Here is a 14,859-nt window from a genome sequence, read left to right as displayed (position 1 = left end):
TAACAATTCCCTCTGCTCAGGTAGTGTCCGCCTCCAGTTCAAATCTGCCGTTATCGCCCCTCTCTTCAAAAAAAACCCTTGACCCCTCTATCCTTGCAAACTACCACCCATCTCCAATCCCCCTTTTCACTCCAAGGACCTTGAACATGTTGCCTCCCAAATCCATTTCCAACTTTCCTAGAACTCCATGTTTGAATCCTTCCAATCAGGCTTCAGCCCCTGCCACAGTCCTGAAACAGCCTTTATCAAAGTCAGAAATGACATCCTATGTGGCTGTGACCCTGGTAAACTATCCCTCATCCTTCTTGACCTGTGTGCAGCCTTTGACATGGTTGACTACACCATCCTCCTCCAATGTCTCTCCTCTGTCCTCCAGCTGGATAGGTCTGCACTCCCCCTTGCACCCATTTCTATTCTTATCTTCCCATTTGTAGCTAGAGAATCACCTGCAATGGCTTCTCTTCCCGCACTGTTACCTTGAGTCCCACAAGGATTGATCCTTGGCTCCTTATTTCTCATCTACATGCTGCACCTTGGACGCATCATCTGTAAACACACCAGGTTCCACATGTACGTTCACGGCACCCAGCTCTACCTCACCACCACCTCTCTTGACCCCGACGTCATTTTGATTTGTCACATTGCTTATCTGACATCCAGCACTGGAGGAGCAGAAATTTGCTCTAACTAAATATCGAGATAAAAGATATTGTCTTCAATCCCTGCCATAAAAACCATTCCCTAATCACCGACTCCATCCCTCTCCCTGGCCACTGCCTGAGGCTGAACCAGATTGTTTGCAACCTTGGTGTCATAGTTGATCCCGAGATGAGCTTTCAACCACATATCCACTCCAGCACCAAAAACACCTACTTCCACCTCCATAACATTGCTCTACTCCACTCTTGCCTCAGCTCATCTGTTGCTGAAACACTCATGGATGAATTTGTTACCTCTGGATTTGACTATTCCAATGATTTCCTGGTCAGCCTCCCATCTTCCACTCTCCACAAACCTGAGCTCATCCAAAACTCTGCTGCATGTATCCTAACTTGCACCAAGTCTCATTCACCTGTCACCCCTATGTTTGCTAACCTACTCCTGGTCCAGCAATTCCTAAATTTTAAAATCATCATCCTTGTTTTCAAATCTCTTCTCTCTTTGTAACTTCCTGCAACTCTGCAACCTCAAAGATATTTGCACTCCTTCAATTCTGGCCTCTTACATAGTCTCGATTTAATCATTTCTCCATTGGTGGTTATGCTTTCAGATGCCTCGGCCCTAAGCTCTGAAATTCCCTGCCGAAACCTCTCCACCTCCTTCACAATGCTCCTTAAGACCCACGTCTTTGACTAAGCTTTTGGTCACCTGTCCAAACATCTCATGTGGCTTAGTGTTAAATTTTGATATTGCTCCTCCGAAAAGCTTGGAATGTTTCACTACGTTAAAGGCACTTAAGCTGTTGTTGTTGAAAGGGAAAAATGAGGAGCACAGAAAAGGGCTTAGTTATAAAGATAAAATGACTTTAAATAGTTCCACCAAGGCCCACAAAAATTATGCCTGCAATTGGTTTGGCTGCTTATTTCCTTTTTAGATACTTACTGGACCTGTTCTGTTATAAAAATGGGACTGTATTAGATCTAGTGTTTGGGAGCCTATCGTGTAACATTAAGAAGCAATGTGTCGGCAGAAAACCATAGTACACTGGAATTCTTTATCACACCACCATCTACAGGCATAACAGGTACTGCAGGTAGATGTTGATTCTTTGAAATGCACTTTTCCATAAACAGAACTTGACTTAATATTCAATGCATTTCAAAATGGAATCTTGCAACTCACTCAGCAATTTAAATATATAATCAATATTAAGCATTACAAAACAGCATATCCTACAACTTCCCTGTTTTGTTTTTTTCTCTTTTTCCCTTTCTTATTTCCTTTGCTTGGACATCAGTGATTCAGCATCCTGCCATTCACACCGCCTCCAGACACACCGTTTGCTTCTTGTCCCATTACCTTCCCATCCTCATCTTCCCTTTGGCCTTGCACCATGAAAACCTTTTGTTATTTCATCTCTCCTGCCCTCCATCCTATCACAGACCGATCCTTTTATTCTTTTTCTCACCCTTCCCCTGCTCAAGATCGATTACATTTCTAACTTTTCCTAGTTCTGATGATAGGTCATTTTCTGTTTCTATTTCAGATTTCCAATATCCGCAGTATTTTGATTTTGTATCCTACAACTAACTGTGACCAATACAATGAGAGACTCACCAATGAATTACTTTTTTCAGAGACAACAATTAACATCTGCAGATAGTAAACCTGGTAACATTATATAAACACAAATACTAAAAAAATGCAGAAAATGCTGGAAATATTCAGCAGGTCGGAGAGCATCTGTAAAGAGAGAAATAGAGTTAATGTTTCAGGTTGATGATCGTCCATCAGAACAGGGAAAAGTTAGAAATGTAATAGGTTTTAAAGCAGGTGAAATGGGGTGCCAGTGGCACTGCCGATACTGCTGAGCTGCCGGCCCTATGGTTGGCCGGCAGCTCTTGGGGCTGGAATCCCCTTCCCTATTAGGTCTTTACAGGGATGGGATCCCGCCTTCTTAAACTTTGACAGCAAAAGACTGGAGGATCACTCGTGGGGTGGGGTGGGGGGGGGAGGGGGTGCTGAAAAAATGCTGAGGCGGGGTTCTCCCCGCCTTTTTGGCCCAGTGCTGGGAGTCCTGCCTCCTGCACAAAATCCAGCCCGGTGTGTGTAAATTTTGGTGCAGAAATTAAATCTCTATAAGATTGTAATGATACTGTTAATAAAACAAAACATACAGATGAAGGTTCTTGAACTAATTTATTGTAAAACACACAAGCAGTTTTTCACTGTTTAAAGAATTTTGTTGTATGAAATATTTTGTTTCCTGCACCCACTTTAACAGAACACACACCTAAATTAATTTAAAATTCAATTTAACTGCACAGAAAGGAATCAAACCATGTAAAAATCAAAACAAAGCGTTATATTCAGAGGAAGAGCACACTAGGAAGGGGGCATCTCATTTCTTTACACAAAGCAGATATATGAATAACAATAATTAACAGTCACAGATGTATAGAATATAGTTTGCAACAATTAAGACTGTATTCTTTTCCTAGACCAGCTAGAATATTTTACTAAAATAATCCAAAATGAGCTTATAACAACAGTTTAAAGCTATTTTCAAATAAATAGTTTCAACAGTTCTGAAGTCTTGTCTGTGATTGATTATAAAAACCTGCCAGTTTTCGCATAACTGGTACATGGTCAGAGTAATGGAAGCAGATTTCCTCTACTGGATATGAAATGAAATTTATTTTAAGAAAATAAGTATTTATTACACAGTGGAGTTTTAAAATAATTGTCATACAGTATTCATAGTGCATATTTACAAAATATACATTATTGCTTTATTTTAATAGCTTATACTGAAAAAACTACTTTTACCCAGTTTACTTAAATAGATTTCAACATCTATATAATTAAATCCTTGCATCTAGCGCATGTCCTTAGCAGTAACCCTTTCAAAGGTGTCACATCTGAAAATGTAGCCTTTGAAGCGTTAGACCTCAAAGCGTCACACATCTGTTAATTTTGTAATTGGCTCAGATAACCACTTATCTGATTAAATTACCAATAAAGTAAATGTGATTAAATTGAAAGTAGGACAAAGGAATGAGTAAACAGGAAAAAATGAGCAATGAGGTCCTTCAAATTTTCATCAAAACTACCATTCATAAACAAAGTATTACAAAAACAGACCAATAAAATTACTGAAACAATTCTTTGCATTCCTTTAACAGCTACATTATTGCCTGAGCCACCAACAGAATAACCCTAAAAAATACAATTTATAACTAAAGACATAAAAACTGAAACACACAAAAAAGAAATTTTCACCTGCTCCATAAAGTCACCCATATTCTGTTGGAAATCTGTTCAGTATGTTTTGCTCCATGAGGTCTATCCACTTTCAGCTGTCTTCAGTTCTATCCCCTTTTCACAGTAACTATATTTTCTGTGGGCTGTCTATCCTGAATTTCTTCGGCTTTGAACATTTGGAAAGTCTACACACTAATTCTCAGCATTGCTTCCCTACAAAGAACACCACAAAAGATTCATTCATATAATTGGTTTATAATATCCATGTCATCACACAGACTATTCTGAAGCCAATTATATTCTCATCCAACACTACAATGTATGCACAGCTCCATCTCAGCCCATCAATCTCAGCCCATGCCTTATTTTCTCAAATTCAAGAACAGGTTTGACACACAGAAGACTTTTTCCAGTCATGACTGCATGACTCAATCCATTTGCTTTCTGATATGGTTAAACCAGCTCCTCACCCCTCAACGTTTCCAGGCCTGGGGCAACTCACTTGCTTCCTGCCAGACCCATCTGCTTTACAGCAACATTATAGTGAAGCCTGGCGCAAGCCAAAAACATCAGAAATTAAACTGCCATTTGGTGTGTGGCCTCTTCCAGGGAATCGGTTTGCAAAATGCGACATCATTGTGCACCTACAAGCTGCCCTTTTTCATGGTTGCTACTTTTCCTCCATTCTGGAAACCCCATCCATGGTACCATCATGGTCCTATAAAGTCATGGTTTGGCAGGTATCAGGTAATTTATTTTTTCGTGATTGGGCTGTAATATTTTCAACAATTCTACACTCTAAAGTAACAGCCTTTGAAACATCATATTGATGATGTTAATTTGAAAAATTGTTAAAAACATATCAGGCACACTCAGATACTCATATTTCATAAATAACTCACCCTGTTCCTCCACAACTACCAAGTGGTGCCCATCTGCTCACCTCAACCCTCCTCTAATTATCTCTTAGTCCCAACCCTCAAATTTGCTTACCCTCCCATACCTCACCGAACAGGAAGTCTTCAAGTTGGGATATGATTATGCCACCGAAGATGTTTATAGGAAAAATGTTCTATTCTATGTCTTTAGTCCATCTCTTCAATAGGTCAGACATCCAAACTCCCTACCAATGTCAAATTGTGAGATAGATATTGCACCCAGGCAAAACAGGAATCAGTTACACATAATACAAGCTTGAAATGATTCACCTACACAAGAGAAACACACCACAGAATCCGCCACCTCTTCACCATTAGGCTCTTTACTTCTTGACTGAGCTACTCGTCGTCATTCAAATTTACATAATAAAGCTGTTCTTTTTGCATCAAAAAACATACTTTATCCTTTAGGTAATGTATGAAAATGCTTTATCATGCTTTCAAACTAAATTGAAGAGTGAAATTTTTGTTAATTTCTTAAACCCTTTTTAAAAGTCATTAAAAAGACTAGATACAATCAACAGCTTGCATTTATAGTGCTTTTGATGTCGAAAAATGTCCCAAGTGCTTCACAGAGGTGCAAGGGAAAACAGACTCTGACCAAAAGGAGGAAAGACTAAAGAGGGGAGACTGAAAGCTTGGTGGAAGAGGTGGGTTTAAAGGAGGCCCTTAATGGAGGAAAGGAGGGGTTGACTGGATGAGAGAGGTGACAGGGAGGTGCAAGTGGAGAGGGTGAGGGAGAGGGGAAGGTGGAGGATCAGAGGGGTTCAGGGAGGGAATTCCACAGTGTGGGGCCTAGGTGGACTAAGGTACAGCTGCCAATCAATCTTGAAAAGGAATAAATACTTAAAGATTTTTATTACATAAGCTAGACTGAAGTATCATTGAAACTGCTATTCAAGGTTTCAGAAAACTGGAAGACACACACTGGTTTTTTGCCGGTAAAGGAACTTGGACGATGCATATAGGAGATGTTCTTCCATGAGACTGGGATGAGGAAGAAACTGAGCTTTCACTAGAGCTGCTCCGAGTCTCTGTACTTGTGCTACTTTTCTTCATCTTTCGCCTTTTTGCCAAAGGAGCGTTTTCAACACTTTGGAGGAAAAATCCTTCTCTCTTGCACTTATGAAAGGCCTAAATAAGAAAGTAACATTTTTCAAAAATGCTATCAATACAAGAAGCATAACATAGTATAAGTTAATTTGTAAAGGCTTCCTAGCTAAATGCATTTGAGAACTGTTGGGTGATGGCATTAAGTTAATTTATTTCATTAATAGCACTAACTGTTCACAATACGGAAAACGTTATCTTGTCCAACTTTGATAATATTTTCAAGGACTAACATGGTTAGGTCAATCAATACAGTTCTGCTATTACATGGTTGGTTGGAAACAGGTTCCAACTACAGCTTCATTCCAGGTGTCAATTTTTCCAAAGATACTCCCATCTCTAAAAAAAAAGAAACACAGAAAGCAAGCTAATTAAAATGTCTCAAACATTTATTTTTGCCTTGCCGATTTCCTCCCCTTTCCTCCTGAAGGTCTTCAACTTTATCCTGGAGTACAGTCTGAAAGGTGCCAATCACCCTAGTCATGGAACTGTTTTATTTCTCCTCAGTTTAAAAACAGTGTGCCTGTAAAATCTAAAGGGCACAGTGTGCCAGCAGCTGCACTCATTTCCTCGGCAACAGCAGAAGAGAGAGGAGATCACATGTTGTATCACAACTTTTGACTGTGTGTAAAGACTGGCTTTAACCGGTTTGAACTGGAAACAGCAAAGCATGCTTACTGAAGGAAGGAAACCTCTCTCCTAGCAGAAAAATCGACTTTGGTCTACGGCTGTGTATTGTCTAAGGAAGGAAAAAAACTCTGGAAAAGAACATTGCATTGTTGGAGGCAGTAAATACGTTTTTTACTTCCAAACTCTAAGAAGTCTCTGCTTCAGGAGTGACTCTCTGTTGTCTGTTTGTCTTTGCTGGATTCCTCAGTAAAGTTTCTACTGAAAGACTACCAATTTCAAAATCCAAATAGACTTGTTGCTATATTCCTCATTGAAAGGACTGTGTGACACCTGCTGCAACCGAAGTGCTTTGAATGCCTATCGCTTAAAGTCTGTTCGTTGAATTCGCTGGTGACTTCAAGTAGCATCTGATTATTCTACTCTGGGACCTCTCACCAAACCAGGAACATAACCCACAAAGACTTACAATCCAGTGATTTATTTATTCCTAAGAAGCAACTCTAATTTTATTGAAATAAAAACAAGAAATGCTGGAAATACTCAGCAGGTCTGGCAGCATCTGTGGAGAGAGAAGCAGAGTTAACATTTCAGGTCAGTGACCCTTCTTCAGAACTAACAGATATTAGAAATGTGAAAGGTTTTAAGCAAGTAAAGCAGGGGTGGGGAAAGAGATAACAAAGGAGAAGGTGTAGATAGGACAAGGTCACAGAGAATAACCGACCAGAAGGTCATGGAGCAAAGGCAAACAATATGTTAATGGTGTGTTGAAAGACAAAGGGTGTTAACAGACTGAAAACTGAACAGCCACAAGTACAAACATGAAAAGAGTGAGTAGGCAAACTGAACAAACTAAGATAAAATAAAATAAACACAAAAAAAAAAGAAAAAAAGTAAAAAGAAAAATAACTAAAAATAAAAGTAAAATGGGGGGCCCGTCATGCTCTGAAATTATTGAATTCGATGTTCAGTCCAGCAGGCTGTAGTGTGCCTATTCGGTAAATGAGATGCTGTTCCTCGAGCTTGTGTAGATGTTCACTGGAACACTGCAGCAATCCCAGGACAGAGATGTGAGCATGAGAGCAGGGGGAAGTGTTGAAATGGTAAGCAACCGGAAGCTCGGGGTCAAGCTTTCGGACTGAGTGGAGGTGTTCCGCAAAGCGGTCACTCAGTCTGCGTTTGGTCTCCCCAATGTAGAGGAGACCACATTGTGAGCAGCGAATACAGTATACTACATTGAAAGAAGTACAAGTAAATCGCTGCTTCACCTGAAAGGAGTGTTTGGGGCCTGGGATAGTGAGGACAGAGGTGGTAAATGGGCAGGTATTACACCTCCTGCGATTGCAGGGAAAGGTGCCATGGGAAGGGGACGAGGTGGTGGGGGTAATGGAGGAGTGGATTAGGGGGTCGCAGAGGGAACGATCCCTTTGGAATGCTGACAGGGGAAGGGAGGGGAAGATGCGTTTGGTAGTGGCATCACGCTGGAGGTGGCGGAAATGGCGGAGGACGATCCTTTGGATATGGAGGCTGATGGGGTGGAAAGTGAGGACAAGGGGAACCCTGTTGCAGTTCTAGGAGGGAGGGGAAGGGGTGAGGGTAGAGGTGGGGGAAATGGGCCGGACACGGTTGAGGGCCCTGTCTACCACAGTGGGGGGAAATCCTCGGTTGAGGAAAAAGGAAGACATATCAGGAGCACGGTCATGGAAGGTACCATCATCAGAGCAGATGTGTTGGAGACGGAGAAACTGGGAGAATGGAATAGTAATGGAATGGAATAATTTTATTGAAGCTGGTTAATGGTTGTTTTTTTTTAAATGTATGTGTGTGTGCATGAAGGTTAGGAAATAAGAAGTTATAAGGTCTTTAGACATAGATTTATCTCAATAGTGTTTAAGATTTAGTTTATTAATAACTGTGTAACAGCCCTGACAAACAAATCTTTCTGCAGCACCTGTGGAAGAGCCTGTCACTCTAGAATTGGCCTTTATAGCCACTCCAGGCACTGCTCCACACACCACTGACCACCTCCAGGCGCTTACCCATTGTCTCTCGAGATAAGGAGGACAAAGAATAAGAATTTATTAATAAATAGTTAATTTGTTGTTGTTTAAAAGATACCTGGTTTGGTCTGTTCTGGGGGATTAATAAAGTGTTTAGGCTAATTTCCAGTAGGTGGGAAAACTTTAATAATATGCTATGACCTGTGGAATAGTGGGACTGAATTGACAGTGCATTACTCCCGCCTCGGTCGTAACACCCTCCAGTTCCTCATCCAAGTAGCTATTATTCATGAACAAATCTAGTTTATCCACAGCCAAATCCAATTGACTCCTTACCCGGTATTTATACATACACTTCTAGCAGGTCAATCTTCCCGACTCTAATCCAGGGCACCTACACCATAAATTTTCCACACGGAGGCGGGAAACAGGAGACAACTTTTTTTTCGGGTTCTGAAACTTCCTCCGGTGGGAAACTGATTAACGACACGATTTTCACGTGGGTGGGCCCTTAATTGATAGGGAGACAGGTTCCCTGTATAATTTATGCTGGTGTAAGCGGGAACAGAGGCGAGACAGATGAAGTGCAGGCCTGATTTAGACTCCCCACGGCAGCCATTACTGAGGCTGCTGGTTGTCTTAAAGGAGAAATCTACCAATTGTGCCAAAGCCTTCCATAGCACCAGAGGAAGCAAAATATCACAGGAGAGTTGGAGGCCTGGCACCCGGGAAGGGCTGCCCCTCGCTTCATCGATGCCAACCTGAATGTAATGTTGGAGGCCGTAAGAGAGAGGTCCTTTTTCAGGAGGAGGCCACCAGCCCAAACTAACGAGGCCTGGGTGCAGATAGCTGCAGCCGTCAGCAGCAGAAGCGAGACTAGAACAACCTGGATTCAGTGCCATAAAATATTCAACGACCTCATATGTTCTGGCAAGGTAAGTGCAACCCCCAACCCTCCGGACAGATCTCAGGGCTTGCACCCTCCAGCAGACACACCAGTTGAGGAGTCTCAGGGTGCATGCTGCTCCTGAACATGGGAAATGTGTGGTCCAGGGCAGTTACTGACCCCTCAGAATGGCTCAGAACACAATGCTGCCGAGGACCTATCACCACTGAGACATACAGCTCCTAATGGATAGGGGCATATGACAGTGGACACTGGGACAGCAGTGCCTTATAGAGTCATAGAGTTATACAGCACAGAAACAGGCCCTTTGGCCCATCATGTCTGTGCCGGCCATCAAGCACCTAACGATTCTAATCCCATTTTCCAGCACTTGGCCCATAGCCTTATATGCTACGGCATTTCAAGTGCTCATCTAAATACTTCTTAAATGTTGTGATCTCGCTATCTTTTGTCCTTGCAGGAGAAATGGTCATACAATGTCCGGGAGAGGGCCCAGATGGGAGGAGGGTGACGTTCTTCTACCCCATCACCCAATGGAGCAGGAAGTGATGTAAATAGTGAAAGAGGAGGCAGTCTGCCCTGGCAAACAGGAGCTCATGGTGCATCTGGTGATTACAGAGGGCAATGTGGTCCGATAGCATGTCACACACTGAGTAGCATTGGGTAGCCTCAGCGCTGTGGCGACTTCTACTCTCCTAGGATAGCTCTCAAAATCTCTTCATGTCTCCAACAGTTGCAGGTGTACAACCCACAGCACATTCACTCCTCCCTCTGCAGGTCCAGCGATGCAAGGAGGTGATGAAGAAACAGTCATACCTTACGAGTGTACCGCCCACCAGCGCAGATACACTCACCTCTGTGGGTCCACAGGATGCATGAGACACTCTGGCAAAGAGGGCATCAGTGACCTGTGAGATGCAGCGTTGTGAGATGCCACTAAGGTAATCCTTGGAAGGAGCCAGAATAAGTTCAAGACCACAGTGACTTTGACAGCTATTGGTGGGGCATGATGACCATTCCTGTGAGGTCTTCAGCGATGAGGTCACTGATGTCTGTAACCATCTGCCTGGAGAGTTGCAGTCTCTTGTGGCACTGGATCTCAGTCAATGCCAGGTAGCTCCGTCTTTGATGGTAGATCCTGTGTTGGGAGAATAGTCACCGTTGCCTTCGTGCCCCTCTTTCCTCTCCCATGTTCTCCTGCTGCTCGGGATTCCGCCCAGCTGCGGAGGGTGTTGCCCCTCTTTGCCACAGGGCCCAAAATCTGAGAGTTATGCCCTCATTGCCAGCTGCAGCCTTCTTTGTGGACAGGTGGCCAACCTGTTGTGACTGGCAGCCTTGCCCCTGGTCTTCTGCCCACAAGATGCCAGGGTGGTGACCCCGTTTAATGCCCAAGCGCTAAGTGCCCACTCTCCCAGCCCCTGCGCAGCACCGAGCACAGCCTTTCCATAAGCTGAGACCCCTCTGCCACTCTTATGGAACCGGGATAATTCCCTGGGGCAGCCATGACTGGCTCCCCACTCTATACCAGCTTCCCTTCAGCTGGTCAGAAATACACAGCGTGTGCAACCCATACACCCATGAAAATTTCAACCTCCCCTTTTAATGAGCTCATAATGAGCTCTTTAATAACTTCAATTGGCCTTAATTGAGAGGTGGATAGGAATGCCTTCCCGCCTTCCCCTGCCCTGGTGAACATTGCCGGTGCCGGGAATGGCATCTCAAAACTGACACGCCGGCTGACACGATTATTTTTGGGCCCTGCTAGCCTCTGTTTCTGCCCATGGCGGGTTCTGAAAATTCAGCCGGATATTTAGAACCCCTATTGCTGTTCTAGCTAACAGCTACATCAGTATGGACTGAGGATAAAACCTCAGACTTTCCTGATCTGCCGGAACCATGGGCAATTTTACCAGCGTCGGCTAATTATGAGGCTGCCGCCAGGACTGCCGTCCAATTAATGGCAGCTACCTGCCTCTCAGACAGAGGTAGCTACTGCTGAGGCAGCAGGGAGGAGAGGGTGCCTCCATATTGAGGTGCCCTTGAAGGATAGGTAAGCAATTTTTTTAATGTGCCCGGGCAGGCAAGCAGTCAGGCCTCGGTGATCAGAGGGGCGAACCCTGCAGTGGCGGCATCATTGGAGCGGTGGGGGGGGGGGGTGGGGTGTGCCCCCTGTGGGCCATGAAGTGGCCAGAAAGGAAGGTCCCCTCCCCTAGCCCCAGGAAGCTGCCTTGATGTATCTGGCGGCCTCCCCACGTGGTAGGGGCTGTTCCGACGCCTCTAAAATGTTGGCAGGGGCGTAAAGTAGCCGTTAACTGGATTAATTGGCTGCCCACCTCTGGTTGGCAGGTGGCCGAGCCACTGCTGTTCCCGTTTCTGGGAATATCCCATGGCAGCGAGAAGACATCGAGCTTCCCTCCTTACGCCTTCCACCGCCATTTAACAAGCCCTCCCACCTCCCAGCCCATCTCCAGAGGGCTGGTAAAATTCTGACTAAAGTTTCAAGTTAATGTTGACATTTGGGTAGCTTTATTACTGTGATATTGGTGTTTACTTCGTTATCAACAGTAGATGACATTTGAAAACCTTCAAAAGTGCTTTGATTAAAAAAAACTTTGGTTTGGAGTAAATTGACAATCTAATACCAACACATTACTGTAAAATTGTAACGTCAGTTTAAATTGGCCAGCGTTTCTGATTTCAGATGCAAGTTCTTACCATAAAAGTAGCCTTGAAGTAGCTGTTGGCAGAAGATTCAAGAATGTTTGGAGATGTCAGTGGATTAGAGGACAAGCAGTGGCTTTTTAGAAACCAGTTGTTGAATCTTGAGCTGGATAACTTCAGACGAGAGTTTGGGTCCACAGTAAGCAAACCTTTAGAGTTGGGGAGTTATATATAGCGTCATTCTAATATTACTTTGAAGCTTCCAAATAAACACATTTTAAAAAAAAACTGTTCCCTAGTTTATGTTTGTATATAAATAATACATGAGCTATATATTATTAACTTACATAAATGTGGTTTGTTACAGCACTACCTGAGCAATTTATTTGCCTTGAATAGTAAAAGTTGATAAGCACGTTACCTTGTACAAGTTCCTTAGCTTCTTGTGAAACACTTTTCCAGGCTTCCCCAGCGAGCGAAAAGTTTCCCTCCTTTATTGTTCTTGTTATTTCATCAGTAGTTGATATCACAGTTCTCTGCATACTTTGGAAAGGAATCTTGCCTGACAACATTGTATACTAGAATACAGCAAAATACACATGCATTATAAAGGGCTACATTTTAAGCAGAAGAGCATGCAGTAAAATATTTGGGTGATTAGGAGGAAGACACAAGCCAGTGTTAAACACAAGTTTTGCCAATTCTTGGTCAGACGACTCTATCCTGTAAACATTTAACAGAACATTAAATCTGCCACTTCTTATCCCTTCTCCATTTGTAAACCTTGCAGTGACAAATTCATCCTAGGGTGTTAAAAAAAAAAGTGGCTAGTGAGATAGTTGATGCATTAGTTTTAATTTTCCACAGCAAATCTAACTCCTTAATTCAAAAAGGGAGGGAGAGAGAAAGCAGGAAACTACAGGCCAGCTTAACATCTGTCTGAGGGAAAATGTTGGAAGCTATTATTAAAAACGGTATAGCAGGGCATTTGGAAAAATTCAAGGTAATCAGGCAGAGTCAACATGGGTTTGTGAAAGGGAAATCATGTTTAACCAATTTATTGGAGTTCTTTGAGGGAGTTACATGTGCTGCGGATAAAGGGGAACCGGCGGATGTATTGTACTTAGATTTCCAGAAGGCATTTGATAAGTTGCCACATCAAAGGTTATTGCAGAAAATAAAAGCTCATGGTGTAGGGGTAACATATTAGCATGGATAGAAGATTGGCTAGCTAACAGGAAACAGAGAGTAGGCATAAATGGGTCATTTTCTGGTTGGCTAGATGTAACAAGTGGTGTGCCACAGGGATCTGTGCTGGGGCCTCAACTTTTTACAATTTATATAAATGACTTGGATGAAGGGACCGAAGGTATGGTTGCTAAATTTGCTGATGACACAAAGATAGGTAGGAAAGTAACTTGTGAAGAGGACATAAGGGGACCGCAAAGGGATATAGGTAGGTTAAGTGAGTGGGCAAAGACCTGGCAAATGGAGTTTACTGTGAGAAAGTGTGAAACATAAGAATAAAAAAGCCTATTATCTAAATGGTGAGAGATTGTAGAGCTCTGAGATGCAGAGGGATGTGGGTGTCCTAGTGCATGAATCGCAAAAGGTTAGTATGCATGTACAACACGTAATTAGGAAAGCTATAGAATGTTATCATTTATCGCGAGGGGAATTGAATACAAAAGTAGGGAGGTTATGCTTCAGCTATACAGGTCATCAGTGAGACCACATCTGGAGTACTATGTACAGTACTGGTCTCCTTATTTAAGGAAGGATGTAAATGCGTAGGAGGCAGTACAGAGAAGGTTTACTAGACTAATACCTGGAATGGGCAGGCTGTCTTACGAGGAAAGATTGGACAGGCTAGGCTTGTATCTGCTGGAATTTAGAAGAGTAAGAGGCGACTTGACAGAAATATACAAGATATTGAGGGGTCTTGACAGGGTGGATGTGGAAAGGATGTTTCCCCTTCTGGGAGAACCTAGAACCAGGGGTCACTGTTTAAAAATAAGGAGTCGCCCATTTAAGACAGAGATGAGGAGAAATTTTTTTCTCTGAGGGTAATGAGTCTTTGGAATTCTCTTCCTCAAAAGGCAGTTGAAGCAGAGTCTTTGAATATTTTTAAGACAGAGGTAGATAGATTCTTGATAAGCAATGGGGTGGAAGGTTATCAGGGGTAGGTGGAAATGTGGAGTAATGAGTTCAGCCATGAACTTATTGACTGGTGGAGCAGAATCGAAGGGCTGAGTGGCCTACTCCTGCTCCTAATTCGTATGTTCGTACGTTTGTAAATTAGTCTGGATGGCCAAGGGTTGGAATGTAACTAATGTTGTCTACATAATCAAAACTCAAACCATTCAAGCTGTTGCCTAACTAATCTGTTACAGTGGAGCACCTCCCTTTTGTAAGGGGCTAAATTTCTAAGAATGAGAATGGAAAAATGGATCAGGACAGGTGAAGAAAAGAGCTGAGGTTGTTTTTCCCCCATCATTTTCCAAATGCATTTATCAAGAGCCAATCATTAACACTAGCAGTGATCTTGGAGCAACTTGTAACTCAGACCACTTTAGCCTCATGTCTAAAATTTGGGTACATTAAGTAGTAGTAATGTTACTGAACTAGTAATCCATAGGCATGGACTAATAATCCAAAGAATATAAGTTCAAATCCCACCATGGTAGTTTGA

General features: G+C 42.8%; 1 protein-coding gene across 1 annotated transcript in view; it reads right to left on the bottom strand.

Annotated features, from left to right (window-relative positions):
* Positions 1-2,850: 2,850 nt before the first annotated feature.
* LOC137376406 (ribosomal protein S6 kinase alpha-5-like) overlaps positions 2,851-14,859 on the bottom strand; it is a 131,261-nt gene continuing 119,252 nt past the window's right edge. The window contains 4 exon segments of the mRNA XM_068044915.1: positions 2,851-5,801; positions 5,804-5,996; positions 12,222-12,376; positions 12,589-12,745. Of these exon segments, the coding sequence (XP_067901016.1) occupies positions 5,731-5,801; positions 5,804-5,996; positions 12,222-12,376; positions 12,589-12,745 (576 nt within the window). The 3' untranslated portion in view covers positions 2,851-5,730.

The sequence above is a fragment of the Heterodontus francisci genome, chromosome 13 (genome assembly GCF_036365525.1).
Source record: "Heterodontus francisci isolate sHetFra1 chromosome 13, sHetFra1.hap1, whole genome shotgun sequence".
Taxonomy (NCBI): Eukaryota; Metazoa; Chordata; class Chondrichthyes; order Heterodontiformes; family Heterodontidae; genus Heterodontus; species Heterodontus francisci.
This window is presented reverse-complemented; position numbering and strand designations above follow the sequence as displayed.